The sequence below is a fragment of the Podarcis muralis genome, chromosome 1, assembly GCF_964188315.1.
Source record: "Podarcis muralis chromosome 1, rPodMur119.hap1.1, whole genome shotgun sequence".
Lineage (NCBI taxonomy): Eukaryota > Metazoa > Chordata > Lepidosauria > Squamata > Lacertidae > Podarcis > Podarcis muralis.
The window spans coordinates 114,593,125-114,620,973 of record NC_135655.1 but is presented as its reverse complement, the minus strand read 5'-3'; the positions used below and the strand labels follow the sequence as shown (position 1 = coordinate 114,620,973).

The window sequence follows — 27,849 nt, the reverse complement described above, 5'->3', positions numbered from 1 at the left end:
TAGTTTGAAGAGTGAGTCACTTTTCTTTCTGGCAGCGGACTGGGTAGTTCATTGGTATGTGCACTGGGGGGGGGGAGTTTTTATTTGGCTTTGATTATTTAATTTCTATACTGCTAAATATATTAAAAATGCATCTAAGCGGTGTACAAAAAAACGGAAGCAACAACAGACAACAGGCAACAAAATATTACAAAAATGCACAGCTACATATAAAAACATTACCTTAATAATACTAATACATGCACATGAATATCAATTCATTTTCCTTCTGACACATCTCCTCCCTCTCAGCTCCCAGGTTCTCACCCAGGGTCCAAACAAACTCTTAGCTCTCATGAGAAAAGTTCCTGGAGACTGCAGACCTCACTCTACTAACTTACTTGGTATTTATGGGCAGCCCCAGAGTTGATGGGGCTCCCTCAATCTGCCCATAGATGTGTCCCATTCATCTGTACTCTCCACACTTAGTTCCAGGTGTAGCAGGTTTGTTGAGTTTCCCAGAGGGAAAGGGGTCCAAAGGACTACAGCAGGCATGGCCAAACATGGCCCTCCAGATGTTTTGGGACTACAGTTCCCATCATCCCTGACCACTGGTCCTGTTAGCTAGGGATGATGGGAGTTGTAGTCCCAGAACATCTGGAGGGCCAAGTTTGGCCATGCCTGAACAACAGCTCTTTCTTCACCCTCTGTCCTTTCCTCTTCCATGAGTGTGTGTGTGTGTGTGTGTGTGTGTGTGTGTGTGTACAAAAAGGGGGGGGGAATAAAGAACCTCCTTTGGTTCAGTTTGATTGCTAGTTCACTGAACTCGGAAACTAAAAAAGCAAAGTGGAAGGAAGACTGCAATCTTATACATCCTTTCCATGGGACTTATTTCTGAGGAGACAGGAGTAGGACTGCATTGTCCTACTACACTGGAAATGGCTGTTATTTTCCACTGATTCTGAGACCATACCTTTAGGATTGTCAAGTTTACAGGTTTACTGTTTACAGGAAGTAAGCCCTGCTGAATCCTATCCATGTCTACTTAGAAGTCAATAGCAGTTACTCCCAGATAAATGGGGTTAGGATTGCAACCTTACTATCTCCAGCCTAACATTTACATCCTGGGACATAAGGTCCTCTAAAAGTCAGTGGGATTTATTTATCATAAAACAATGTAGAGGGTCACATTGTGTGGCTGTGATTTCTGTTCAATAAAGGGGGCCGCATTTGTGGGATTTATTTTGTGTGCCCCCCCCAAAAAAACTCCAAGGTCCAAGAGTTAGACTGGAGGAATATGGAATGGAGTGCCTCTGGGCATGTGTTTTGCTCATAATTTTGTGGTGCATTTCAGAACCGAGTTTAAGCCCCACATTTCACAGATGAACCAACTCTGAGCACCGCCCAAGCGTTCTTTCTCAGCAGCCTATTATTGGGTGGGTGGGTGCAAACATTTTAGTTTTTGCTGTTGTTAAACAATTTGAGTCAGACATCCTGCAAGTTGCTCTGGATCTGTTATTCTGTCCCTTTTTGCGCATGCACTACATCTTGGAAGTAAGTAACATTCAAATCAATGTGATTTATTTCCTGGTAAACGTGATCAGGGTCAGATTATGGACCAGATAAGGCGGCATGTTTTTGATGTAAGAACTTCTGCCGGACTGTGTAAGCTTGCCAGTTATACAGAAATCTTCGTAATGCAGAACCAGAATTAATTTTCAGCTTACACGTTGAGTCAGTTTATATACTATTTGTAGTCCCAGAGCTGGATTTATGCGCAAGTTAAGTAACCTACAGTTTAGGACCTCAGATTATGAGGAGGCTGCAAGCAGGCAGTCTCAGCGACAGAGTAAGGGTGCTTGTTTTGCACGTGGTGCAATTGATCACTGCATAAATAAATGTCCTGTGAATAAAAACAAACTTGTCTTCTGCAAATCTGAGTTGCATCTAGACTTCCAACACAAATAGACTTGCTGCAAGGTATATAATTTGGTTTGATACTTATCTTTTAGCTGCATCCTCACTGCTGTACCGGTATATATTCAAGTATAAGGTTTTATTATTTCTATTTTCATTATCCTTTATGCTAGAATGATCCACATTTTGAGGGTAATGCTATGGGAGCTCTTAATAGTGACATCATTTCACCGCATCTTAACACCCAGCCCTTTCTGTTTCCCTTCTGATAGAGTGGCTCTATCTATCTAATAAACACACGTATCTCTTGGGACTGAACCATGACTACCTCTGAATACGTTCAACATTGCACTGTGAGTGTATGGTAATAGTCTCTCTTGCTTCGCCATTTCTCGAGAGTGTAATTAACTTGTTTTAATTACGAGTTCATCAGTATTTTCTCATCGGCATTTCCAGTCTAGAGGCCACCGACACGACGCACCCAAAGTCAAACTCCCTAATTGATTTCAATGGGAAAGGCTTGGTGGTGACAGCCTTACGCACACTTATTCGAGACTTCAGCACTGCTAAGGACTTTCTCGGCTCTCCCATTTTATCACTCAGTCCATTGGCTAATTTCCATGCCATTCTGTAGCCCACCGTCCTTCCGCCGTGAGCCCAAACTGGAAGACGTGAGGTTGCCAGGAGGTCTCCCAGCCGGGCATAGACCAGACCTACCCAGCAAACTGAGTGCCTCTCGCGTGCCTTCCGACCATCGCCCTAGGTTTCCCACGAGTACCTCCCGCGGTTATTCATGGGAGTCAAAGGAAGCAAAATTTGGTCAGTTCGGTATCAAAATATAACACACATAGACATGAAGTTTAGATAGAAGAATTGAGGCTGCACCCCTTTGCGCCCCTACTATGGAACTCAACGGGTATCACTTCTCAGTAGACCTGCGAGGAACTGCGCCGTTCCATCGATTTGGCCTCCTTTGTTTTGAGCAAGGATAGAGGATGGGATAGGATGTTGATAGAGTATGTAAGGCAGGGGTGAGTACGCCTTTTTGTACCTGTGTATTTAAGGCATAGGTGGAAATTTCCCATTTCTATAAGCGTAAGGAGGGGTGGAAGAATTGCTGTCCATTAAGGCTGTAACCCTACACACTTCTTGAAAACCGTGAGGGGTTGCTACTGAGAAAACACATATAGGCTTGCACTATCAATTCCTGAAGTTTCATAGCTAAGCAACACGGACCACTTGCTATTGTGGCAATATCTTCGACGGGTTTCAGGGACTCATCCTGTCTTGGACAGCGAGCCCTCTCCGCTCCAGGCTTCTCCGATGTGAAGGAGGCAGAAGCGCAAGGCAGTAATGGCTTTGCCGTAAGTTCCGATGGAATAAAGTGGGATTTAGTCACGGATAAGAGATGAGTGGAAGCGTTTTGGAGAATATCTTAGAGGGCACAATAGTCAACTTAACCTACAAGTAGGAATGAACATATGAGCAGCAGATAATACTAAATAAAGGAAGATTTGTGACGGAAATGGGTGGAATAATACAATATGCAGCCGACAAAGGTTTACCTAGAATGCTAGGGAGAGATAGAGTGGGAAGTCCGAGGATAAGGGATAAAGGATGGATATTGTATTATGTATATACAAGTTGCAATAACGCATAAACAAAACATTTTAAAAAACGAATAAAGTGGGATTTATTTTCAAGAACATACTGAAAGAGCCGGGCTGCATAGCCATAGTTTTAAATGTGCCGTCATTTGTGTACATCTATATGAAAAACTGAGAGCGTTATATTATATGTTATATCTGTTCTGCCGTTTAAAATAAATTTCTGTGATTGATTGCACCCCCTCTTTGCACCAGAGGGTTATCTGTTGCTCTATCTACCTAGCAATAGAGAGAGAGGAACTAAAATACACACACAGAGAGAGAGACACACACAAACAAACGCACATGTTCTTAAGTAGCAGAACAGTAACAAGTTGTCTTTTAGAGTAAGTTTTTTGCCAGAAACTTCTGAGCTCTGTTCCCCGTTGGATGAGACCTGCTGGAGAAAGCCAAAACCCCCAAGTTAATAAGAGAAACTCAATTGGTAGACATAAGTCAAACAATAAAAATTAAATGTGAGTGGTGAGCAATATCCTCCGGCGGTGCCTGTGTGGTCTGGTGTGGTCTGCAGCATCATGTGGGGAATAATGATTTAAAGATTTATTTCAAAGCCGAGGGATTTTGTTTTGTTTTGCTGCTCTCTGGCGGGGGTGCTCTTAGGCTGGCGGTGCCTCGCCATCAAAGCAGAGAGGAAAGAGCCGCGCCTGTGATCTCCAAGGGAAAATCCAAGAGAACTTGGACCAATAAGATAATACAACATAAGGAATTAAATCTTCCAGGGGTTTTTTTTTTAAATAAAAAATTAAAACAATCAGACAAGCAAGCGAACAACAACAGGACGAGGAGGAACCAATGCTCTCTCTTGCTTTCCAAAAGATTGGATAGAAGCTGAATGCGCTAAAAGTTTGAAATTCAGAATATCGCAGGGTGAGATCCTTACGCAGTTCAGAAATGCATCTTGGAGGCCGAATTGCTGTCTGTAACCGGTCTTACACTATTTTGATGCGAAAAGTTCGAATTGTCCCAGATTTGAATTATTTCCCCCAAGTGTTCAGCCAGCCTCTAGACAGGGCCCTCCTGGACTCCAGGTCCCTCGGTCAGGAAGGGGCCATCATTCGCAGGCCACCGGCCACAGCCACGAAGCTGGAGAGCGTCTGCGTCCTCGACGGCTCGGTCGATTCCAGCAGCGCAGAATCAGGGTCTCCGCGGACAGGGGACAAAGCCAGCCCGGTATTCCTTGCGAATCTATTTCTGACACTTCTTAAGGGTAACCCTCGCATTCCGTTTTTAAACGCGCCGCGTTTAAATGAGACCGGTCTGGTGACAAATGGCTGCTGCGGACGACTTGGGGACGATTTTTTAAAAAAGGCGTCTCTCCAAACAACGTCGGGTCTCCGTTATAGAGCCGGTCACAAAGTTTTCTTAAGTAAAAATATACCTGCCTCAAATGGCTAGTGAGTAAGGCACTATCTGAGGAATAGTGTCCTTCCTTTCTGGTCCATTGACGGTACGGTCCAAATAGCCAACAAAGGGGATCTGCTTCGGGGTGAGTGAGGTCGAGATTCAGCCCCAAACGCGGAAGTCCCCCAGTCATTTGTTGTTGTTGCTGCTGCATCCCAAAGGAAGATAGGTTGGAAGGCCCCTTCCAGCTTCTCTACTTCTAACCAAGGTCCCTGTGTGTGTGTGTGTGTGTGTGTGTGTGTGTGTGTGTGTGTGTGTGTGTGTGTAATTGCCATGCAAATTAGCACTGTCCATTAGGCGGTCATTACTTAAAAGGCTCGCCGTAGCCGCTATTACGCATATCCGCGCCCTCTGCTCTACCGAACCAACAGCAGGTTCCTCCTTTTCCTTTCTGCGAAGCGAAGCGTTGATTTCAAAGCAAGCAGGCCTCGATCTTCGCGGAAGACCTTCCTTAGCAGGCCCGCTCCTTTGCGGGGAGTTACTTTATCGGTAAGCCAAAGTCAGTCCCAAGGAAATCGATGGGAGAAACTTCCAGAGACCCCTTACCACGCAGAAGGTTTGGAAGCGAGTTAGGTAAGGTTCCATGAGAGCACAGGAAAAATTGAGCTCCCTTCCCTTTCAGCACAACATTTTTTTCCAGGAATTGTGATTTTTTAAAAAAATGTATATCCATTTTATACATTATATACATTATATAATTTATACATTATATCATATATATGCAGTTTATTGTAAATAATGGCGTGTGAGAAAGAACAAGAACTCGCTTTTAATGGAAATCCTGGCAGAAAGACGCCAAAAGTTGTAATTTTAAAATGGGGGGGAACTTATACTGACAAGCAATCTCCACTAGGTATAAAGGGATAAAGTTTCATCAAAATAAACAGATCTCCCCCCCCCACCCTAATGTGTTCATACGATTTCACAGATAAATAGGACACTTCTCCGTGCATTCAGTATACAGGTAGAACGTATTAATATTGTACATAATATATCAGTAATGGGAACTGTTAATTCAGAATTCAGAACTGCTGAAATTGCATTGCGCCTGTGACCCAACGCATGCTTACCTAGGAGCAAACCTCGGGAAGCCTTACTTCTGAGTAAAGATTGCGCCGCACATTTATGTTTACAGAAATACCTTAGAGTCACGCGGTATGTCAAGTTCAAATCCTCATGTGAGGGACTGCGGCTCATTCCACTTCCTGCTATCTCACAATAGACAGGAGGCAAAATATGTGCAGGATATGCGCGTATAAAATAACAAAACAATTTCCTCGCCGAAGCAGCACGTCCTCACCTTTGTATATAGATTGAGGTACTGTACTTAGACAAAGTTCATCAAGGCAAGGTTTGTATATTACTTATGCAAAGAACAAATATGCAAGTGTGTGCGTGTGTGTAATATTACACACACACACACACACACACACACGGTCTTAATTAACTCTTGGAAGAATAAATGATGGCGAGGGAAGCCATGATGGAGGTTAAAACGCAGAACCCGACTAATTTGCGCCTGCCAGGGAGGGAGCAGAGAACGGGGGGTTCCTGCAGGTTGAATCCCTGAAACGGAGGAGGGGGGGGTCTTCTAAAACTTTGCCACCAGGGCAATCCCCGTCCACTTGCCCTCGGGCGTCCCATGACTGGAGTCTACCATCTCTTCCCCCCTCCGCTCCCGCCCTCTTCCTCCTCCTCTTCTTCCTCCTCCTCCTCCGCTGCACTGGGGGTCCATCTCCTTCTTTCGAGAAGTTCTCCTGCAACTTTTCGCGAAGGAGGCTCGTCTGCTAGAGGCGCTGGAAATGCCCGGCTTGGGAGCACCCGCGAGCGAAGAAGGAGTCCTCTTCCGATAGTTCCACGCACACCGCCCTGAATGAAGACGGAGGAAGCGCACGTCCTTCGCGTTGGAAAATGTGCGACCGGAGCCTCTGCCGGCCGGGCTACGTGGGCTCCCTCCTGAACTTGCCCTCTGCCGCCGACTCCTTTTACTTCCCCAACCTGCGAGCTAATGGAAGCCACCAGCTGGCCGCCTCGTTGCCCGCGCTCTCCTACCCGAGGAGCCCCATCGCGTGGACTTGCGCCAGCTCCTGCCCAGCTCAGCCGTCCAGCCACGTACTCAGCGGCTCGACGCAGGCTCCGTCTTACCTCGCCGCAGCCACTGGCTCCCTCACCGGCGTCAGCCTCAACCCCAGCGGCAGCAAAGCCGCCTTGGACGGACACCACCCCAAGTACTCCGCCCACGAAGCCGCTCCCAAGCAGGACGAGAGAGGCAGGCAGAGCCGGGAAGCTCTGACTGACGACTCGAGTTGCGGGAGAATGGTGAGGATGGCGGCGGCGGCGACTCAGGCCAAAGGGCTCAGATATGAGCCGAGAAGACTGCCCAGCGCATCAGCGTCTCTTTTGAACGCGGATTCTTCCGCCTCGGGCTTTATTAAGGAGGACCTCAAGCACGCCATCAACTTGAACCTGACACTCCCGCCCGCAGCAACCCAGCCAAACCTCAGACCTCCTCTGCAGGACGGTATGTGCCTTCTCGCTGCTAGAGGAGAGAATCCTTCCCCCCCAACCCAACCCAACCCTCCCCAGCCAATAAAACCCCAGTCCCTGAGCCTTCACAAATGTTGCACCCAAACTCCTGTATACTCGGTGAGATTACTTCCACGGTAAAGCTGTTAGGCCTATCTGCCTCACCGATTTCATTTCCATGAAAATCTGGGTAGGATCGCAGCCACCAACACCCTAGGCCTGCTCCTGCGTCGGGAGTAAGTCCCTCTGGGTTCGGTGGCGCTTGCTCCGGATGGGACTTGTGCAAATTCGGACTGCAGCGCATCACTTCCATCCCACCCCAAAGCGCATAATCCTACAGGCTTAAATCCTAGAGGATTAAAAACTGCCTTGCTTTCTTGAACTAGGCTTCCCCACCTCCTTGCCATAGGCGCGGCTTCCCCCGCGCTTGCGTGAGACCACCCAGAGCACCGGGGACCGGGCTCGGTCAGAGCAAGCGCGCCAAGCAAGAAGGAACCAAACACAAACCCCTTCTCGATGTGTCTTCTTCTGTTGCAGGTTTGCCCTGGTGCCCCACGCCAGGGAGGTCGAGGAAGAAACGGAAGCCTTACACGAAGCAACAGATCACCGAGCTGGAGAGCGAGTTCCTCCTCAGCGAGTTCATCAACCGGCAAAAGCGGAAAGAGCTGTCCAACAGACTGAATCTGAGCGACCAGCAAGTGAAGATTTGGTTCCAGAACCGGCGGATGAAGAAGAAGCGCGTGGTGATGCGCGAGCAGGCGCTCTCGCTCTACTAGAGACGCCGCCCAGGGAGGGGGGCGTCTTGGGGCTGGCTCTCTTCCTCCCTGTTAATCATGAACTTGCCTCTGGAGCGGCTGTCTCGCGGCTCAGCAGAGGGACAACAAAGCGACGCGAAACGAAGCGAAGCGAAACCACTACGGATTCCAGGCGAAAAACGCAGGCAAAATCTGGAGGGGAGCGTTGACAGGGGTCTAGCCCAAGCAGTCAGATTCGCTTCCCCCCCCCAATCAACCTGCTTGGCTGTGTAAATCGGCAAAAGCCTCACTTCTTGGCTGAAGGGGAAAGGAAGTACAGTGGTACCTCGGGTTACATTCAGGTTACAGCCTCCGCTAACCCAGAAATAGTACCTTGGGTTAAGAACTTTGCTTCAGGATGAGAATAGAAATCGTGCTCCGGTGGCGCAGCAGTGGGAGGCCCCATTAGCTAAAGTGGTGCTTCAGGTTAAGAACAGTTTCAGGTTAAGAACGGACCTCCGGAACGAATTAAGTACGTAACCCGACGTACCACTGTAACTATAATAAAGGAAATGTGTGGGGTCAGCTCTCCCCACCCCACCCCCTCGTCTGCTTCTTTCTTTTGTTATGTTCTTTAACATTCATTCCACCCTCACCAAGACTTCAGTTGGGGGGAAGAAACGCGTCGAGCGCCCCCCCGCCCGCCCGCTGCCTGGATCTGCGTGAAAGCAAAGGGAGAATATTGTGTGTGACTCTGGCTGAATGGGAAAGGCCCTAAAATTGTTGCATTGGCAGGTAATCCGTGTATGGCTCCAGCTACTTTGCAGTAAGACGCAAAGTAATGTGCGTGGGTGGGTGTGGGTGGGTTGTTTTACCAAAACCACAAAACAAGGAAGCGTTGGAACATATTTTTTTTAAGTGGTTCACAATAAAATGTATATTTTTTGAAATAGCTGCACACAGACACGCACACATATGCGCACACATGTATTTATTGCGACAAAGGCACGTGACCTCGCAATCAAGGCTTGGCTGTCACCTTCCTCGGCTACTTCGCAAGGCGTTCCGGCGTTTTGGCCTCGTTGCCTGAGCCCCTCGGTGGTCTCTGGATTGCTCGAACAACCCCTCCCCCCACTTCTGGAGCCCTGATTGTTAGATAAAAGTGTGGTGGGGGGGGGGGGGAGAGCAGACAGAGAGAGATGGGAGGTGTTTGGGAGCAGAAGATGGAAAGATCTTCGCGTTTCTCCCAGGAATGGAAGGAAGATGGAGGTGACCAAACCGCGGCTGTGTCTGCTTGCCCTGAAGCAAAAATCTGTGTGAATTGAAAATGCTCGAGGGGTGTTAGGCTGTTAGGCTCCCTGGATCGTTAGTATTTCTCATGCCGATTTTGGTGGGGAGCAGTGAAGATGTTACCGGGGTCTTATTTTGCGCGTGGCGGTGGGGCCTGCGCCGCAGTGGGGAGGGCGGAGGAAGCTGCCTATGCTAGTGGATCCTGTTCAGGGTTCTTTGTCCCTTGACAGCGAGGAGTGGCTTCTCGACTATTCTTGCCTTATTGCTTCGGTTTCCAGACGCAGGCATTGTCGCTTGGTCTCACCCCACGATTGCTGCGCTGGAACGGAAGGCGCCTCCGCCACAAGCAAACGGAGTGCAAACTTGTGCACGCGTGTGTGTGCTAATAACCAGCGTCCACGCGCCTCCCGTTGCAGTCGCTTCCAGAGGGGCCGCCCTGCTAGTCTGTCGCGGGGAGGAGGGGAAACAGAGTGACACCTTGAAAACGGCCATCTGCTCTGTATGCTTTAGCTGAGATTCCTGCGCTGCCGCGGGTTGGGCTAGATGACCGTCGGGGTCCCTCCCGCTCTTCAATTCTATTCTTTGACCACCTTTTCTTAAGGCAGTCCACATTCTTAACCGTTCGCCACACACAACACCAAATGGGATCCTGAGTCCCAGGAGATTTCACCACCATCGTTATGTAGGACATTGGGCAAAGTAGACCGCACTTCACAGAAACTTCTGTCTTGCTAAATAGTCTGGATTGTCGTCTTGACGGTGCCACAGGTCTCTTTGTTCTCCATGTGCCTCCCGCCATGCCTGAGGCGCACCTTTGGCACCCAGTCTCCTTCTGGTATTCTTTCTTTCTTTCTTTCTTTCTTTCTTTCTTTCTTTCTTTCTTTCTTTCTTTCTTTCTTTCAAGTCTGAACACAACTTAGGCCCGCGCCTCCAAAGGCTTATCCAAACATCTTCGCTTCCTTTCCCTACCGTCCACCCTCCGACACTCTGTCTGCCATTTGCGGTTTGTTTCTGTTTTGTTCTGCCTCCCCCCCCCCCCGCCCCAAACTGCCCCTCGCCCCTCTCGCCGGCTGCCCTTGGCTCAGCGCTCTGTCTCGGCTGCTCGCAGCCTCCCTTCCTCTTTAGCTTGACTTTGGCCTTGTCCAAAGGCTGCGCGCAAAATAAAGGGAGGGAAGACACAAAGGAATCAAGGATGCGACTCATTCGGAATATCCTCTGCTCCATCTCGGCCGCCTGTTTCCAGCCCCTGCTTTCACAAACACTCACACCACACATCACAAAACAAAACTCCTCACCAAGCCAGCAAGTTTTTAAGTACAACTGGCCAGGGATCTACCTTGGGGGCTGTTTTTCCTTTACACCGTGATTCTACAGGCACACAAGGAAACTAATGAAGCTTATTTGAGTGGAGGTTGTGGTATAATTTCATGTTCATCTGATAACTGTGTGTAATAATAGTTTTCTAAGAGCGAGAGAGTAGTTCACAATTCAGACGCCTCGAATGCGGAAAGAAATATATTTTCCCACAAAGGATAAAATGAAATTTGTTTTCCCTGATCTTCAAATTAAACCCTTGATCAGTGATTTGTTTTGATCCTTCACGTTTCCAGATCTCTCCAGAGCTAAAAGCCGGGCATTCATTCATTCACACCCACCCCGCAAATGAGGAATTAAAACGAAGTTCATGTTTATTATCTACATTTTTAGTATTAACTAAATCTTTGAACTTTACCTCCTTCAAATGTTTCCCAGCCAGGCATGGTTTTGAGCGGAGATGTTATTTAACTGTAGATGGCCGTAGCAGTTTATCAGATGTGTTAAACAATTTCCATTTTGCAAGGGGGGGGGGGAATGCGGTATTTACAGTGCATTATTGTCTTAAAAATGATTATCTACAATTCCCCCCCTTTTTTGAGAAGTCTAAGGCGATAAGCATGGTTAAGAAGGAATCGATATTTTTAAATATCTGAATACTGCTATAGAGAAAAAGCTAACAGATAACATTATATATATATATATATATATATATAAAATTAAAATAAGACAAATATTTAATGATGCCTCAGAATAACAATGATGGTTATGGAATGACTGGGAGCTAATGATTCTTTTTCAATTATATGGTCGACTCCTTTCCATCTCTATTCCCAATTTTTTCCCGTTAGACAACGGAGACCACAACAGAGCTGATTAGGTAATCAAGGTCTTGTTCAGTTTTCTAAGTCGCTAAATAAATGTTTATAAAATACAGACTGAATTAACGAAAATCAATCCTACGAATACAACCAACTTCCTTCCATGTTGAGATTATTTGTGCGAGCATCTACAGGCGATTTACCTCGCAAATAGCACATCTGACCCAAAAGCGAAGGGCATCCTTTAATGGTCCTCTTTTTTAGTATAATTATGATTTTACTCTCTCTTTCACTAACTCCTTGCAAACACCAGGCTCAACGGTTGTGCAAGATCGCACCATTAGCGGCGGAAAATATAGAAATGACGATGCGTCCTTTATTAAGCTCAATTGGTTTCCATTTGTGGATGATTATGGACTTGCAATTAGTCTGTGAGAAGTGAAATAAAATGAGTGAGAGAAAGAAGCAGTATCAGTATACGCACATTATATGTAGTGTGTCCATGTATTTTTGAATTAAGCCACCGAAATAAATATTCCTGGTATTTACGTGTTCAAAAACACAACAACTGTTGGTTCCGAGGCGTACAAGCACTCAAGACACACAATGGTCGGTAAACTGCTCCAAAAATGCGTATCACTGAAGAAGCGCATTGCGACAGATACTATTCGCTCGGTGTCATGGCCGCTCTAGGTAGGTCGACATCATATATGCCTGTATATGTGACTGTAGCTAGGGAAAAGATCATAGGGACGGGGTAGGTTGGGGCTATCTTGGAGGTATCTATATATATATATAGACAGACAGGGTACTAGACATTAAATTCGGAACAGTTATAGCTGCTGTGGATAAAAACCTGAAAATGGCGATAACCACACATGAGTTAGCTTTGTATCTGCGCATCCTCACATGCCGATCAACTGCAATTTACACGCTGTCGGACTCCATAGGTAAATTGCCCATGGTGGATTCCGAATGGGGTTTGCACCCGGTTCCGATCCTAAGCACGTTTTCTGGGAAGCAAGTCCTCTTACAGCAGGAATCAATGCTCATGGAGGCGTGTGAGCTCCCGTTGGCATCAGGACGGCTTCCTCGGAGGTAAATGTGCGTAGGATTGCAGCATTACTTGGCCTAGAGCTTAATCTTGCATTTATTTATTTATTTAAATGCTTTGTGAGGGGCATCTCAGTTAAAGCTCCATCCTTGACTGGAAGGATAGAGGACTGCTGTTCTCTTTCTGTTTATCGCACACAGAAAGAAATGGTGCTGCTGTAAATGACCCGCATTCAGCGTTGGGGTGTGTATGTACGTGTGTGTGTGTGTGTGTGTGTGTGTGTGTGTGTGGCGGTGTGGTGTGTATGTAGTGTGATACGATTTGGAGGGTGGGGTGTGCAGAAAATAAGGTTCTCTCTCTCTCTCTCCCTCCCTCCCTCCCCCCCCTTCACACACACACACACATCCCCAACATGATTGTATGGCTTCATTAGCGACACACATGTCCACATACATCTTCCTCCTGGAGTCAATCCCCAAATCCGCATCTTGTTGGCGTCGCGGGGACGAGTCCTTCGCTCTGATAGGCTAAGCCGGGGGTGCTTTTTGCAATGCCTGGGAGTTTGATAAGGCAAAAGGAACGTCCCTCCGATTGTTTTAAATGGCTCTGGGCGCTTTTGTGTTTCCTAAAAGAGCATAAATAATTAAAGTTTGGCAGGGAGGAAAAGCTTTCTTGCAGAACTGTAGTGGCCATAAATGAAATGACTCAGAATCGCTTCTCCAGTCAGTTTTTACGAGAGCTGCCAGACAGTGTCTGTTCACGTTCTCCAGATACTAGGGGCGCCATAACAAAGTTAAGGTCAAGTTAGTGTCTTATCTTGGGTGGCACAAATATACAGCACCTTCTCTCCGGGCGAACCAGGCATCTTTTGCTTCTCTCTCTTCCGCCCCCCCCCCTCTCGCTCCGACACCGTTATGCCAGCCGTCCTAATTTTTCACGGAGACTTCTTTGGAGATGTCACTGGCAGTGGAAAACCGGCTAGTTCCAGGAGGCAACGAGGACAGACCCCGCAAGACGCCGAACGGTAAAGCCACCCTTCTGTGCTTATGTTGCGCGTTGCGAGGCGGGCGCAGCGGGGTGGGGTGTTGGTTTGCTAGTTCCCGGGTTTGAAATGCTACCGCGCCGGATAGAACAAGGGCGACCCATTTTGAAGACGCGTCTGTGGAAAAGTCCCAGATTTCTCTTCGCGTCTTAATCAGGGTAGGAATCCTTGAGCGGCTCAAGGACACCGGATTCTTCTCTTTTGCTGTGGTTTGTTTAATAGGCATTTCCAGACTGTAAGTGGTCTTTTGCAAGAATCGTGGAGGGCGTCTTTCTCCCCCCCCCCCCCCGCTCGTTTCCTTTTCCTTATTAACAAACGACCACCGTGTCCTTGAACTTGGAATGGTGGAAACTAGTTGCCTCCTATCCAGATATGTAGCTGATTCAAGGGTTTTTGAAAAGGAGTGGTGAGGTGGGGGTGGGGGTCGACAGGATGCTGGTTATTAGCTTTATGTTGATTTCCTGTGGTGTGGTTACTGGAGGGTGCGTAGATGGGTGGGGGCGAATAAGGGGGAAATCGTCTGCTTTTGGAATCGTCTGCTTTTTCCGCATGATCCTGAGGCGCTTGGTCTGGAGGATATATTGGAGACAACCGCGCAAGCGAGAAAGCCTTTGCCTCGCTCCATTGCGATAGGAGACGCAGGGGCCATTTTAGCTGCGCAGTCAACATTTGGGAGGGGAGGGGAGCCCATTCATTGCAGCAAAACCTAAAAGCAAGCGTGAGCATTCGAAAGAAAGGAGGTGGAACTGTGTCTGGCTAAATGGACATTGGGTGGTGCGGCTGGTTTATGCCCGGATCTGTTGCGCAGGTTTGGTGTGAGCTTGTGGTGGTGATTCGTGGATGGGCGTCATACAAGCAAGGCAACCATGGTTAAATGGTGGACACTCGAAGGAGATCTGGATACCATTTGGGCATATGATCTTCCCCTTCCTTCTACTTCTCCACCCCTTTTGTTTTCTATTGTTTAATTAGGAACGAGGTTCATATATGGGGAAGCTGGGACTTGGCTTGGTTAGGCTTTAGAGATGAAGGTTTTTCTCCTACCTTCTCAGCTCTTCCTTCCTAGAGCTAAGTGCAAAAGAGGGCTTAGGACTTGTGAGTCACTGCGGATGTCAGTCAGGAGGCGCCCTTGTCCAAGATACTTGGTCATTTTGGGACTTATCGAGGACATCAAACGAATATGTGTCGTTATATATCCATATAAGCCTCTCATTAATGTAAAACAATATAACAAAGTATATAATAATAATATCTCGTATTCTCTTCCTGTTTGGGAGGTGTATTTGTGTGTGTGTTACACACAAATCTTCACACACACACACACACACACACACACACACTGCTCCAATCCTACACCTATTTAGCCGGCTCGAAAGCCCACACTGAACTAAGGCTTTTAAACCCGTCTGACTACGATTAGCCTCGTTGTTTTAATTCGCCTTCGTGCTTCTAAAGGATTGAATGTATAGGACGTTACAAGGTTGAGACCGGAATGCGTGTTTTTAAAAAAATAATAATTTTAAAAAATCATTCCCCCCCCCCTTCAGAAAGTCATATTAGATGGCCTTGAAATCCAATTTCTTTCGAGGTTTTTTGGTTTCTTTTTCGTGCTCCTGGCTACGGTTCACAAGAGAAAATAAATTCCATCTCATTTTACTATCAGTATCTTGGATAATAATCTTAGATGTCCTCTTTATCTTATTTTATTAATAGCCCTCAGAAGTTGGGGAGTGGGAAAGGACGGGAAATAGACATGGATTTCCAGCTTGTTGTCTTGAGTAAAGCGACGGTCTTCTGGCACTGTTTCGACCAGGAGGAGAAACAAAGTTGTGGGGTTAAACTTGACATTGTACTACAGCCAAAGGAAAGAGCCGGTCTTCTGTTATTACCTGTTGTCAGAAGAAATGTGCCTCTTCTTCCGTGGGGATTCTCGGTGTGTATCTGATTTAATGTGTCCTCGCTCATTTCATGCGCCTCGAATGTGTAGAAGGCGAAGGAAAGGGAGAAGGGCGAGAGAGCGATTCCAACCGCACAACCGCGAGGTGAAGGTGCTTTGTGCGGTTCTGTGTTTCGGAATTTAATTCTCAAATACTGTGTCTTTCCCCCGTCCCTTCCCCCTTCAAGTGACATTGAAGCTGGGGTGTGTTTCTGCGTGGATCTGATTGTTGCTTTTCAGAAGGAAGCGACTGTGCTGGGGCAGTTGCCCCACCCTAATATGTCTGATGCAGCCGAGGGTTCTGTCAGTCCAACAGGCGCTCGGAAACGAGGCTCACACTTGGATGAAACGCGGGTGGCGGTGGAAGTGGATGCCTATATATAAGACTCTGCATCGATTAGACAGATAGACCTAGTCCCCATTCCATATTACCTCCCTCCCTCCCTCTCTCGCTCTCTCTTTCTTTCTGTCCGGTACAAAATGATATCGGGAAGTAGGGAAGGGAAGAAAGCAACAGAATTTCGAGTTGGAAAAACTGCGTTATATTAAATGAAACAGTTGAAACGTCCTGGTTTTGCTAGCTAGCTATCAAGCATTTGTGTGTGTGTGTGTGTGTGTGTGTGAGAGAGAGAGAGAGAGAGAGAGAGAGAGAGAGAGAGAGAGAGAGAGAGAGAAGCAACAAGCTCCTACATGCTTTTTTCTAATAAGGAGAAAGGATGCTCCAATCAGGGTAAATATTGGCGGTTGCTTTGCAAAGTCTGGAAAGCGAGAGATATTCTCCCTAAACACCTTCTTGGCCCTTAAGCTTTTCCTGACTGCATTTCCGGTGACTGTTTGTTCTTGTTCTTTTTATAGAAATACAAACTATTCCTGTTTGTGTCTCAAACCAGGACATGGTGTCGTAGGCTTTGTGTGCCTGACTCTCTCCCAGTTCTGTGGAGGATTTTGCTAGGATATATAGGTCTGGGCTGTGCATGTGAGATGTATGTGCGCAGGAATCTGGGCAAAGGATGGCATTCCCAGGTGATTTGCTGCCCTACCTATAGCTTATCGAGACTCCTGGTTGGGGAAAGGGGGGTGAAACGGGGGGGAGGAGGGGAAGGGGAGTGTGTGTGTGTGTGTGTGTGTGTGTGTGTGTGTGTGGAGTTTGGGGAGGTGTGGGGGGAGAGAGAGAGAAAGAGCTGGAAAAGGTCCTATTTGTCCAAACCTGTGCCTGTTTTGCGCGTGAGAGAGAGAGAGCGCGCGCGCGTGTGTGTGTGTGAGCGAGAGATCTGGGAAGCTCTCGGAAGAAGGGCATTCTTGGAGAGAAGGAACCTCTGGCGAAGGCAGGCGGGCGAAAAGGGGAGCCGTTCCTAGATATAAGGACATTTCTACCATCGCCTGCCGTCACGTGACATAATTACCACTCGAATCAATCAAGATGAATTGCACGTCAGCACACGGTGGGATTTTTCCCCCCTTGGTGGTGGCTGCTCCTGCCCAAAGCCTCGCGCGCAGATAGATGGGGCTCCTCCGGCTCCCACGCGCTGGCTCGGCTGCTGCTGCTGCTGCTGCTGCCGCTGCCTGCTCGCCCTCGCCCAGAGGCAGCAGCAGCTGGAGGAGGAGAAGACATGAGTGACTTTGACGACTGCGGCAGCCACGGGGCATCCAGCATGTACCTCCCCGGGTGTGCCGCCGCCGCCGCCTATTACGTCTCCTCCTCGGATTTCTCCGGCAAGCCCCCGTTCCTGTCCCAGTCGCCCTCCTGTCAAATGACTTTCCCTTACGCCTCCAACCTGCCTCCCCATGTGCAACCGGTGCGCGAAGTGGCGGCGGCGGCGGCGTTCAGGGACTACGCGGGAGGCGGCGGAGGTGGCGGCGGCGGCGCAGGCGGCGGCAAGTGGCCCTACCGAGGCGGCAGCTACGCGCCCAGCAGCTACTACGAGGAGGTGATGCACGGCAGGGACTTTCTGCAGCCGGCCACCCGCAGGACAGACGTGCTCTTCAAGGCAGATCCCGTGTGCGGAGCCCACCACCACCACCATCACGGGGCGGCCGCCGCCGCTTCCGCAGCTGCTGCGGCCGCCGCCGCCGCCGCCAACTTCTACAGCGCAGTGGGCAGGAACGGGATCCTCCCGCAGGGCTTCGACCAGTTTTACGAGGCGGCGCATGGCGGAGGCGGCGGAGGCGGAGGAGGCACCCCTTACCCGGAGCCAGAGGGCGACAAGGGCGACCTCAAGCTCGCCAGCAACACTTGTGGCAAAGCTTCCCCGTTGCCCGGCCAGGAAAAGAAAGTGACAAGCGAGGGCAGCGCCGAGTCGCCGTCGGGGGAGGCCCGACCGGACAAGAGCAGTAGCAGCAGCAGCAGCAGCAACAGCAGCACTTCAGGTAAGGAGAGGCGCCCAGTCCGCAGAGCCACACGACCAGCCCCGCTTCCCCGAGCTGTTGATTATTTATTTATTTGCTAAGTTGGGGAGGCGGGGAGCGAGGGGAAAGCCAAAAATTGAGAGGGGTGGGGTGGGTGGAGGGAGGATGGGTGAGTAGGTGGGTGGGTGGGTGGGAGAGAGAGAGAGAGGGAGGGAGGGAGCACGAGGCCACCACTTTGTCAAGCCCGAGGTCTTTTTTATGTGAGATTTTATAAGCATCCGAAGGGCTTTTATATATCCTATAAGGTTTCCCTCACCGTTGTAAAGTGTGTTTACGATAGGAAACCCATTGAGGGTAACTTATAGATGTTCTTGGAGGAGGATGTTAATTGTGACGAAACTGTTGATTGGGAGGCTGAGAGCTCCCAAAGTTTTGGGGAGGGGTGTTCAGACATATACTGGTATGTGAGACATATACTGGTATAGTGTATATATGTATATGTATGCATGTGTGTGTGTGTGTGTGTGTGTATAAAATTCAGTGGGGATCCTGTCTGGGCTGGACTTGGGATTGACATTTGAGAGAGGCAGGATTCTTTTCGACAAACCATTCTACTGTGGAAGGGGAGGGGAAAAAACCAGGGTCCCAACCGAACGGGTAGAGGTGTACTTTGCAAAGTCAGTTTCAAACAATTCCACTTATGCCCTTCTCTCAGTCCTGTAAATGGAGTTGGGTAGTATAAACTTGGGATTACGTCGATTATTATTATTATTATTATTATTATTATTATTATTATTATTATTATTATTTCCATCTTTTCTTCTTCCACCCACACCTTCCAAAAACCACTTTGACAAAGTTGACTAGCGTGAGGCAGAAAACTCCCTGGATGTTTCAGTGGTCGGTTTCCCAGGGAGTAAGGGAATAGTTACAGTAAGTCCTTAGGAAGTGTAGCTCTGCTTGAAAGTGTTCTGAGTGGGACAACATATGCCAGCTTCTTAATTTCTTCGTTCCTAATTTCCCCCTTCTGTCTCCCACCCCGCTTCCCTCATTATTATTATTATCATCATCATTATTGGGTTGTGTTTTTTTTTCTTCCTTTCCTGAATGTCCAGCACTTCCCCAGCGATCCCGGAAAAAAAGATGTCCTTACACGAAATACCAGATAAGAGAACTGGAACGGGAGTTTTTCTTCAACGTGTACATAAACAAAGAGAAAAGACTCCAGCTGTCTAGGATGCTGAACCTCACGGATCGACAAGTCAAAATATGGTTCCAAAATCGACGGATGAAAGAAAAGAAACTGAACAGAGATCGACTGCAGTATTTCACGGGGAACCCCTTGTTTTGAGAGGACTAAGCGGGGAGGAGAAGGAGAGGCGAAGAAGACCTCCCTCCCTGGTCCAACCTGCCACCTGAGTGCAAAAAAATAATAATAATATTCAAAAAAAATAATAATCAAGAGGTTTACACGACATCCACCCTGCGGACAAGTTCCCTTTATTGTTATTTTTATTGTTTTTATTTCACCCATGCTCAGCAGATCTGGTTCTTCCAAACAGCCCTTGTGTCCACGAGAGGTCTTGGGGCGCTTGGCGGAGAGGAATCCTCTAAAGGGGGACCAGAAACCGAGAGGGTAAATCCAATAGTCCATTCTAACCTTGTTGTGTGTCGTTGGAGTTTTGGGTTTGGGGGTTGTCGTTTTGTCTGGATTTCCACTCCCTTTCCATCCTCTCTCTTTTTCTTTGGTGAAACTACCCACCGTGTTGCTTTAATTCCCTCCCCACCCACTTCTCCTTAGTTCCTGGCGGAGGCCGCTACTAGACCTCGAATGTAGATGGTAGTTAAGAAAGAAGCGCGTTATGAAACAGCCGTGTTGGGCCCGCTTTCTGTTGGGTCTGAGATAGGAGAGAGTGACTCCTCTCAACTTCCTCCTTTCGTTGTCGTTGTCGAAGAGGTGGTCCTGTGCATTCGGTAGCTACCTTTACGCACGCCAGTGTAGAGAGAGATATCTGGCTTCCATTGCCTTTTTTTGGGGGGGGGGGGTTGTTTTTAAAAAGAAGCAGCACGGGACACTGTCTTGCTCATGTGAACAAATGGTTCCTAGTAAGGTTGAAGTTGCCTTTTCCGCGTGCGTTATGAGCAGTGCCATCTCTGAAGGTCCATAGTCGGGTCCCTGCTGGTGTCAAGTGAAATCGACTAATAGCTGAGAGTGTGGTCCGACCCACCGTTATGTGCTCCCCTCCTGCCCCTACATTTCAAAGAGAAAAAAACCTGTTCGTTCTCTCTTTCCCCGCTATAATGAGAATATTTTTAAAAAAAACCCCAAAAAACAGGAGCAACGTCCCCGGCGGGCTTACCCAGGTTTTGTTATTTTAAGGGGGAAACTCAACATGTCAGCCTGGGGGAAAAATATGTATGTAAATCTATGCCATTTGAATAAGTGGGAGTTAAAAGGTGTTGCTTTTAAAACTCTGTCTGGAACATATCCTGTATTTTAAAAATGCGCTATATTGTAAAGCACATCCTGATCCGACTTATAGTGGATAACAGATCCACTGTAGTGCAAAGTTCTAATGAACTTTGGGGAGCGAAGCGAACTAGCATAGCGACTTAGAGTTCCAGTCGAAACGAAACTTCCCACTCCAAAACTTGAACTTAATTAAGGATGGGTGACTGGTACTGGAAAAAGGAGGACAAATCTTTTAAAAGGTGCCTCCTGAACTTCCACCCTATATTCACACACACACACAAAGGAACGGGAGAAATAATCTAATTAGCCACCAAGCTGCCCATTCTTCATTATCATTATTATTATTACAATTATTACTATTTTTCCGAGAAGGGTTTGGTGGAGGTCCTCGCCTCTACTTTTATATTGCGCGACCTAGCTAGGCTGTTTACAAAACCTTGAACTGTCTAGACAACACCATAAAAGCTCAGGGTCTAAACAGCTTAATTGGGTTATATTGTACACCTTCTGGTGGCAGAAAAAGAGATTTCCGCAACGAGCAATAAAGGAGACGAGTGAGAAAAGAATTTGGCTTAAAAAAAGAAGGAGAGCAGGGCGGGGGAGGGAGAAGCGGTGGGTCCATTTTGCATCAATTAAAGGCCAAACTGGACGGATAAAACGAGAGCGAAACATATAAAACAAACGTTAAGCGTCGAGGCTTCAGGTGGGCATGGCCAAAAATTAAAACTTGAAACTCTTAAGCAAGGAAAACAGTAAGTGTCTGCCTTTGAACTTCCAAAATGTCAAGGTCATCACCTTTAACCTTTCTGAATAATTAGGAGCCTTAAAGGTTCCTCTCTTATTTTCAACCACCACCCACTCTCTCTGTGTGCCTCTTCCCCCCATTTCTTACTTCCTCCCCCCGCTCTCTGGCTTTTCTCTCTCTCGCACACCCACCCACCCACCCACCTACCACACACACACACACACACACACACACACACACACACACACACTTCTTACTGCATAGCTATCCACACCCGCGAATCCACCACGTAGGTCTTTGGAGCGCTTCGACTTCCACCAGGAAATAGTTCATTTCATCAGTTCTGACCAGGGGCATTTGCAGAATTCTCCAGACTAACTCCATTGCAGTTTCTCCAGACTAACAGCTTATTTGCTGTGAAACCTCTTCTAATTCCTCCTGAAACCATATTTAGAATTCTGTCCCTAGCCGCCCTCCCGCCCCGCAAGGCATAATCCACCATTTCTTCTCAAATTTTTCTTTTACTGTTTGGTAGTGATATACATACAGAAATCAGGTCAATACAATTTTTTTTTTTTAAAAAAAAACATCCCAATAGATAAATAAAGTCAAAAGCAACAGTTGCAAATCAGTGCCACTAAAATAAATGAGAATTCGTTCATGGAATTCAATGTGACGCAGATTATCCGAAAAAGAACCGACTTGTGATTTGGAGCCCATAGGACGTCCAAATAATTCAACTTATAGTCTCAAGGCGCCTGAAAAAATAATATCCTCTTAACGTTATAGGAAAATATTGTGTGCTTTCCTGATGCCTTAAACTGTTTTATTAAAAAGGGGGTGACTTTCCTTATCATTTACTCTTCAGTCAGGAATGTACCAAAACGGCGAATCAATTCAAATTCACCAACAACAGTTGTCCTAAGACAACTCCGTTGGGTTTTTTCTTCGAAAAAAGCTTTCATATATAGGAATAGAAATATAAAAGCTTTTTTTCCGAAGAAAAAACCCAACAGAATAATGTCTCAGAAATGCAAGAAGAAAGCATGCAGCGTTTTTTTCAAATAGAAAATTCCCTGCATGCCGGACTGCTAAATTCCACAAGAGGGCGCGCTAATATTCCAGAATGTCTAATTGTCCTGATGTTCAAGTGTACTTCCAACCCCCCCGTCCCCAATCACCCTGCTACTAATAAAATATCTAATATATAAGCAACTATAAGTTTTCAGGGCTTGGGAAATGAGAAAATAGAGCATAAACAGGATTTATTAAACAAGTAACTCATGACCATGACACGAACAAGACGTATTTCATTAAAAAAAAAATATTTTGGGTCATAATCTTTTACAATATGATGCATAAGAATTTTTTTAAAACTAGTAATTTTTTAGGACGGGGTAGTTTATCTCCTGGATTTCCTCAACAGAACGAAATTCTAATTGTTTCTCTTTCAGCGCAATCATAGCGCCCCAAAAATACCAATGTGATCAAAGGCAGTTTATATTTAGGTCGAGATTTTTTCATGAGAAGACCAACGCAGGCAGATAGTTCAATGTTAAAAAGAATGTGTACTTTTAATCAGTGAGAAAATGGGCTGCTGAGTATTCATCTTTTTTTGGGGGGGTGCCTTTTCTCTAGAGATAGCTTTATTTACCAGAGAAGAGTCGGGCATTTTGCGTCTGGTGGATATCATTTCGTCACCTTGACCCGATATTGTGAAACTAATTTTCATTCTCCACAGAAAGGATACAAACGGAAAGAGAATTATGTATTCCAAGGACCCCTAAAATGTTTAAAACAAAAACGGAACCCCTTCCACAAAAAGGACATCTGATTTGGGAGATCTTAGTTGTCTCCGAAAACGCACTTTTAGGTAAAAACACCAAAGATCAGAGTTGGTTTCCTCCGCCTTTCTCCTTCTGCATAATATGGATTCGAAATTTGGCATTGTGTAATCCAATAAACTAGACACATTCAAAGTCATCCCTACCAAATGAATGTTGGGCGCATTGTTTTCCAGTGGATTTTTAAAATAATTTTTTTTTATAAAAAGGAGTTCATTGTTACGCCAGTTACCTAGAATAGCCTTTCCGCCTGAAATAAACGGAAGTGTTCTGAAATAAAATGAAATGTTTTTTTTTTTAAAAAAACCCACACCATTATGTTGAAACACAAATGAAATTGGTATTTGCCATTTAAGATCCATAATAAACGGGATGGTGTAAGATGAATCTATGTTGGGAAAGAATAATGTAGAAAAGGTTAATGTTTGGTGTGGGGCTTTCGCCCGACTGTTAAATTAACGCACGCCTTGTCAGACACCGCATGAAGACTAAACTACACGGTTAGAATTCTCCCTCACCCCTCCCCTCCCCTCCCATTTATATTAAGACCTTGTTTTGAAAATTAAAAAAATGTAACATTGTGGTTGGGGCTATATGCGTATTATATATACTCTGCTCATTAAATTAGTTGGATATTTAAAATCTCGCCTTTGTTCTTTGTGGAACCTTCACGCACGTGTGATGGACCTGGGGAGGTGTGGGGATGGGAGTTCATTTTGGTTATGATTTTCAGCAATTTCCCAAAGCCTTTTTGATCTGAGAGTGTTAAGATGGCGCAGAAAACGTTGGCAATTTAAAATACAAAAGTCTCTCTGTCTATCTGTCTGTCTGTCTGTCTGTCTGTCTGTCTGTCTGTCCCTCCATCCAAGGTTGCCAAATCTGCTAAAGCTTATGCCGCATTGATACTTCCATGTTTTAAATAACTGTAACTCAAGACTACGGCCAATGCTATTGTATACAGTACTAAGTCTCTCCGGAGCTTCTAATTAATTGAGAGAGTAGAGGATGTATGCTGTAAAGACATTAACCTGGTCAGACCCTTCTAGTAAAGGCTGCGAGCGTCTGAAATTGAACTCGTGCTTTTGTGTACAAAAGGCTTATGATAAACAATGGACAAAACGTGAATCCTCTTCAGGGGAGATTCGTTTATGACGTGTATCAGTTGGTACATCTATAGATATCTATAGACCTAGATACCTATATAGCTATAGAGATGCATATAATATCTGCAGAGCAAAAATAAGGGAGGGCGTGGTGTTGACTTTTCCCTCATATCTCATGTAGTATGGTTAATATTAGTTAATTATGTTCTGCGCATTACCAAGAGCGATGGTCTCATCACACATCTCCCTCGTCTTTTTAATCCAAATATTTGGGACGTTGTCTCTGCTCCGCATAACAACGTGAGGCTCAGAAAGCAGAATCATTTAATTGCTGTGTTATGATGGGACGAAAAGCCACGATATTGTATGGCACTAATTTCCTTTCTTAATTAAAAGGAATACCTTTCAGCGCCTCTGCTCTGCAGTGGTGTGGAATGAAATAAACTGAATCAATGTGTAAACGCCTCCAGATTAAATAATACTTAGATGAAAGGAGGAAGGGAACATTTAGATAGGCTTCCAGGGAGCCCGTCTGAATGCCAATCTTTTGAACAATATTTGTCAGTCCAGTTCAGAGTCCACAGCTGCAAAATATCTGCCCCCCACTTTTGGATCGGCTCCTTCCCCTCCCCCATCCCTTTAATAATGAGAAGAGAATAAAACAAATTGCAGTTAGAAGAGGAAAAGGTAGGAGGAATATCTTTGAATACGTCCCTACATACATTCCAAAACAAAGCCCAAAAAGGGCATCGAACGGCCAGCCACAAAATGTCGAATAAATCTGAAGGATTAAAATTAAAGTTTAAAGTATCGACTTTTCCTCTCGGGTTTTATTTTCTATTATTTATTAAGACAGAAAAGGGGGATGTCAACATATATTTTACTGCAAATAGTAATCGAGTTATAAATGGAGCTTTTTCGGGGGGTTTTGAAGAAAAAATATGGGACAGTAAAAGAGGAAAACCTTTGCATTAATGTAGATTGTATATCTCATTTATGGCACAATATTGATTTATTTATTAATGTTAATTACTACAATTCCATCTTAATATGATTTAAAACTGAAGTGGCGTTAAACACACAAGGTCTGAGTAACCCATTTCCCAATGAGATGTTTATTCAACCTTTAGATGTGTCACACAAATTTTAAGGTTTTCGGTTTTCAGTGCCATTCCCCACCCCACCCCACACACTTTAATATATTTGCCCAAGGCTGCTCAAATTCTGTCCCCACCCTTACTCTTTTTTTATTAAAAGTAGTAATTGGTGATGATCAATGGATTGCTTCAGAACTGGAGAGCCTTAACGGTACACATGGTTTATCTAACAAAATAATTGGAGGTCATTAGATGGCGGCATTAGTATCTTGCGCCTCAAATCTAGCGAAATGTCCTAACTCTAAAGGGAAGACTCGGAGTCAGTTCATTAAACAACACACACCCCTGAGATGGAAAACAGGGGGGAAAGTCTGGCTTGCTTTAATGTTACAACTGGGCAACATATAGCCAAACTAAAATAAAATAAAGAGGATGTGGCCATTGGGAGATTTCTAGGGCACTTCTTAAAGTGTAAATAAGAATTACGGAAGGCCGTTTGAAGGGGAATTGTTATTATTATTTTTTAAAAAACTGATTAGATTTCACAGTCAAGTCTTAAAATGCAGACCAGAAAATAGTATTGGGTTGCTTTAAACTCGGTGGGTTGTCTGGCGTCTTGTTTTGAGGGGAGAGGGAAGGGGGGGGGGAGGAAGGGAAATTGCTGGAAAGCACATAAAAAGCCGGCCCCCAAAGAGGGAGCATCGTGACCTCCACTTTTGTTTGTTCCCCAGCTCAGACAAAATCTTAGCAATGGCTCTGATAATGATCTCAAATTGGAGAAAAGGAGGAGGTGTGTGTGGGGGAAAACAAAAATCCTCTCTCCTACACTGGGACCACCACCACTTCCTTGCGGTGCTGTGTCCCTTATTTCTAAGCCCCTATCCAGGACAAGGGCATGGCTTATGGACCCGCAATTTAAAGGGGACCATGAAGAAAGAGAGAAAATGTTTATCTGGGGTGGTGATGGTGGAATGTAGCTTATTTTATGAAGGTAAGCTGGAGATTCTCCGACAAACACAGAAGCCATAGAGAGAGAGAGAGCGAGACAGAGGGAGAGAAGAGAGGCGGCTGGAGCCGTAAAACCCACCGGCTCTTAACCTGACAATGATGTTGTATTTGAACAGCTGCGATAAGCTTTTTCAAAAAGGGTCTGTCTCATTGCCACAGCGAGATTTCAAACTGGGGTGAGGGGGTTGTTTTCGGCAAATGGATAGGGGAGGAAGAAGAAGAAGAAGAAGAGGGGGGAAAGTGAAGCAACCCCCCCCCCCAAAGTGCCAAAGACATAAGGGTGAAAAAACCAGGACGGAAAATTAAGCTTCTTGCAGTCATTGGAGAGGCCGTGGGTGCCATTTCAAAGGGTCTGTTTTGGTTTCCCCGAGGTTCTTATTTCAAAGGAGAGAAGGAAGGTTTGCTGATAGGGATGAGCTCAAGGCCTGGAATAAATAGATGGACTCAAGGCAACATTTAACCTCAAGTAGATAGTTCCTGTGTGGCGTGCGGCGTGTGACATTTTATGAATAAAGGGACACCTTTGGAGTAAAAACACACTGCCAAACAAGCGGGGAGGAGAGGGAAAATATGAATGTTTTTAAAGTCCCGAAGGTGAGAGGGGGGGGGAGAACAGTCCTTAATTTCAAGGATATGTGTCCCCTTGTGTTTCAAGAAAAGGGAGTGATGCGGGTATAAATATAAGGAAAAGAAAGGATGAACATCGAAATGGGGAAATCTATTTTGAAAGAAGCGTCCAAATTTCTCCATAGGCAGAGTTGCCCACGATTCCTGTGGTCAAGAACTAGGGAGGGGTGGACTCAGGTGTTTATTATCGCCCTTTTTAATAGATATGAAGTTGGGTAATGAAATAATGTAAGAAGCCAGCAGATTCCGTTGTGGGATGCGGGCTACCGCGTTGTGAGTGCATATGTGGGGGGTTTTTTTGTGTGAAGTTCAGCAACATCGTCTACGAAAACTTTACCTTTTCTCTGGTGCCATTTTCGTGGGCAAAGAGAATTTCTTCACATATGTACTATGAGAAAGGACCCTCATCTTATTTATTAATTATTTTATTTTAGGAATCTGCTGGAGCTATAAAACCAAACTTATGACCATTTTTTTTTTCTAGCTTTTAATATTTGACGATTTGTATTAAAACAAAAATTGACCTTCTTGGTTAGCAGCGAAGAGGAAAAATCAATAGTATAATTTTCAATAATTCATAACACGAACACCATTATGCTAAATCTTAACTATTAATCTTATCCTTTACAAAGTCTCGATTGATTTGTTAATAAAATATCTTCCCGTGTGTGGCAACAGAGGGTATAACTCTTGAAAAAGCTTCAGAAGCAAGAAAATTACCAAGTGGCTCAAGAATGTAGATGAGAATTTTATTGATCGCTCTGATTCTTCTTAATCTGTATTAATAAATTCCACAACCTTTTGTACCTTGCACTTGTCAGGAACCAATGCTTTTACAAAATCCATAAAAGGTAACATTATTTGCACCGCTACCACCACCCCTTTGTATCTTCCCCAAATTATGACACGTTGGGAGATCGCCTAC

At 45.9% G+C, this 27,849-nt stretch overlaps 4 protein-coding genes across 5 annotated transcripts in view; all 4 read left to right on the top strand.

The window, feature by feature from the left end:
- Positions 1-5,552: 5,552 nt before the first annotated feature.
- On the top strand, positions 5,553-8,824 carry HOXD12 (homeobox D12). The gene is made up of 2 exons (XM_028749043.2): positions 5,553-7,485; positions 8,028-8,824. Exons 1-2 carry the CDS (start codon positions 6,876-6,878, stop codon positions 8,264-8,266), a joined length of 849 nt encoding a protein of 282 aa, XP_028604876.2. The 5' UTR covers positions 5,553-6,875; the 3' UTR covers positions 8,267-8,824.
- Positions 8,825-13,593: 4,769 nt separating this feature from the next.
- HOXD3 (homeobox D3) overlaps positions 13,594-27,849 on the top strand; it is a 92,335-nt gene continuing 78,079 nt past the window's right edge. Inside the window, exon 1 of one of the 2 annotated variants that reach the window (XM_077916760.1) lies at positions 13,594-13,727. The gene's annotated coding sequence lies outside the window, so the exon portion shown is untranslated. The remainder of the gene's footprint in view (positions 13,728-27,849) is intronic. The other variant, XM_077916734.1, reaches the window with a different exon arrangement.
- The window catches only part of HOXD9 (homeobox D9), a 27,989-nt gene continuing 13,753 nt past the window's right edge, over positions 13,614-27,849 (top strand). The window contains exon 1 of the mRNA XM_077916777.1: positions 13,614-13,727. Within this exon, the coding sequence (XP_077772903.1) occupies positions 13,658-13,727 (70 nt within the window). The 5' untranslated portion in view covers positions 13,614-13,657. The remainder of the gene's footprint in view (positions 13,728-27,849) is intronic.
- On the top strand, positions 16,854-21,817 carry HOXD11 (homeobox D11). The gene is made up of 2 exons (XM_028749018.2): positions 16,854-18,048; positions 19,143-21,817. Exons 1-2 carry the CDS (start codon positions 17,292-17,294, stop codon positions 19,376-19,378), a joined length of 993 nt encoding a protein of 330 aa, XP_028604851.2. The 5' UTR covers positions 16,854-17,291; the 3' UTR covers positions 19,379-21,817.

Excerpts from the sequence above, each read along its gene's own strand:
- HOXD12 (XM_028749043.2), top strand. The coding sequence starts at position 6,876 with ATGTGCGACCGGAGCCTCTGCCGGCCGGGCTACGTGGGCTCCCTCCTG. Across the intron at positions 7,486-8,027 it reads CAGACCTCCTCTGCAGGACG|GTTTGCCCTGGTGCCCCACG; the intron begins GTATGTGCCTTC and ends CTTCTGTTGCAG.
- HOXD11 (XM_028749018.2), top strand. The coding sequence starts at position 17,292 with ATGAGTGACTTTGACGACTGCGGCAGCCACGGGGCATCCAGCATGTAC. Across the intron at positions 18,049-19,142 it reads CAGCAACAGCAGCACTTCAG|CACTTCCCCAGCGATCCCGG; the intron begins GTAAGGAGAGGC and ends CTGAATGTCCAG.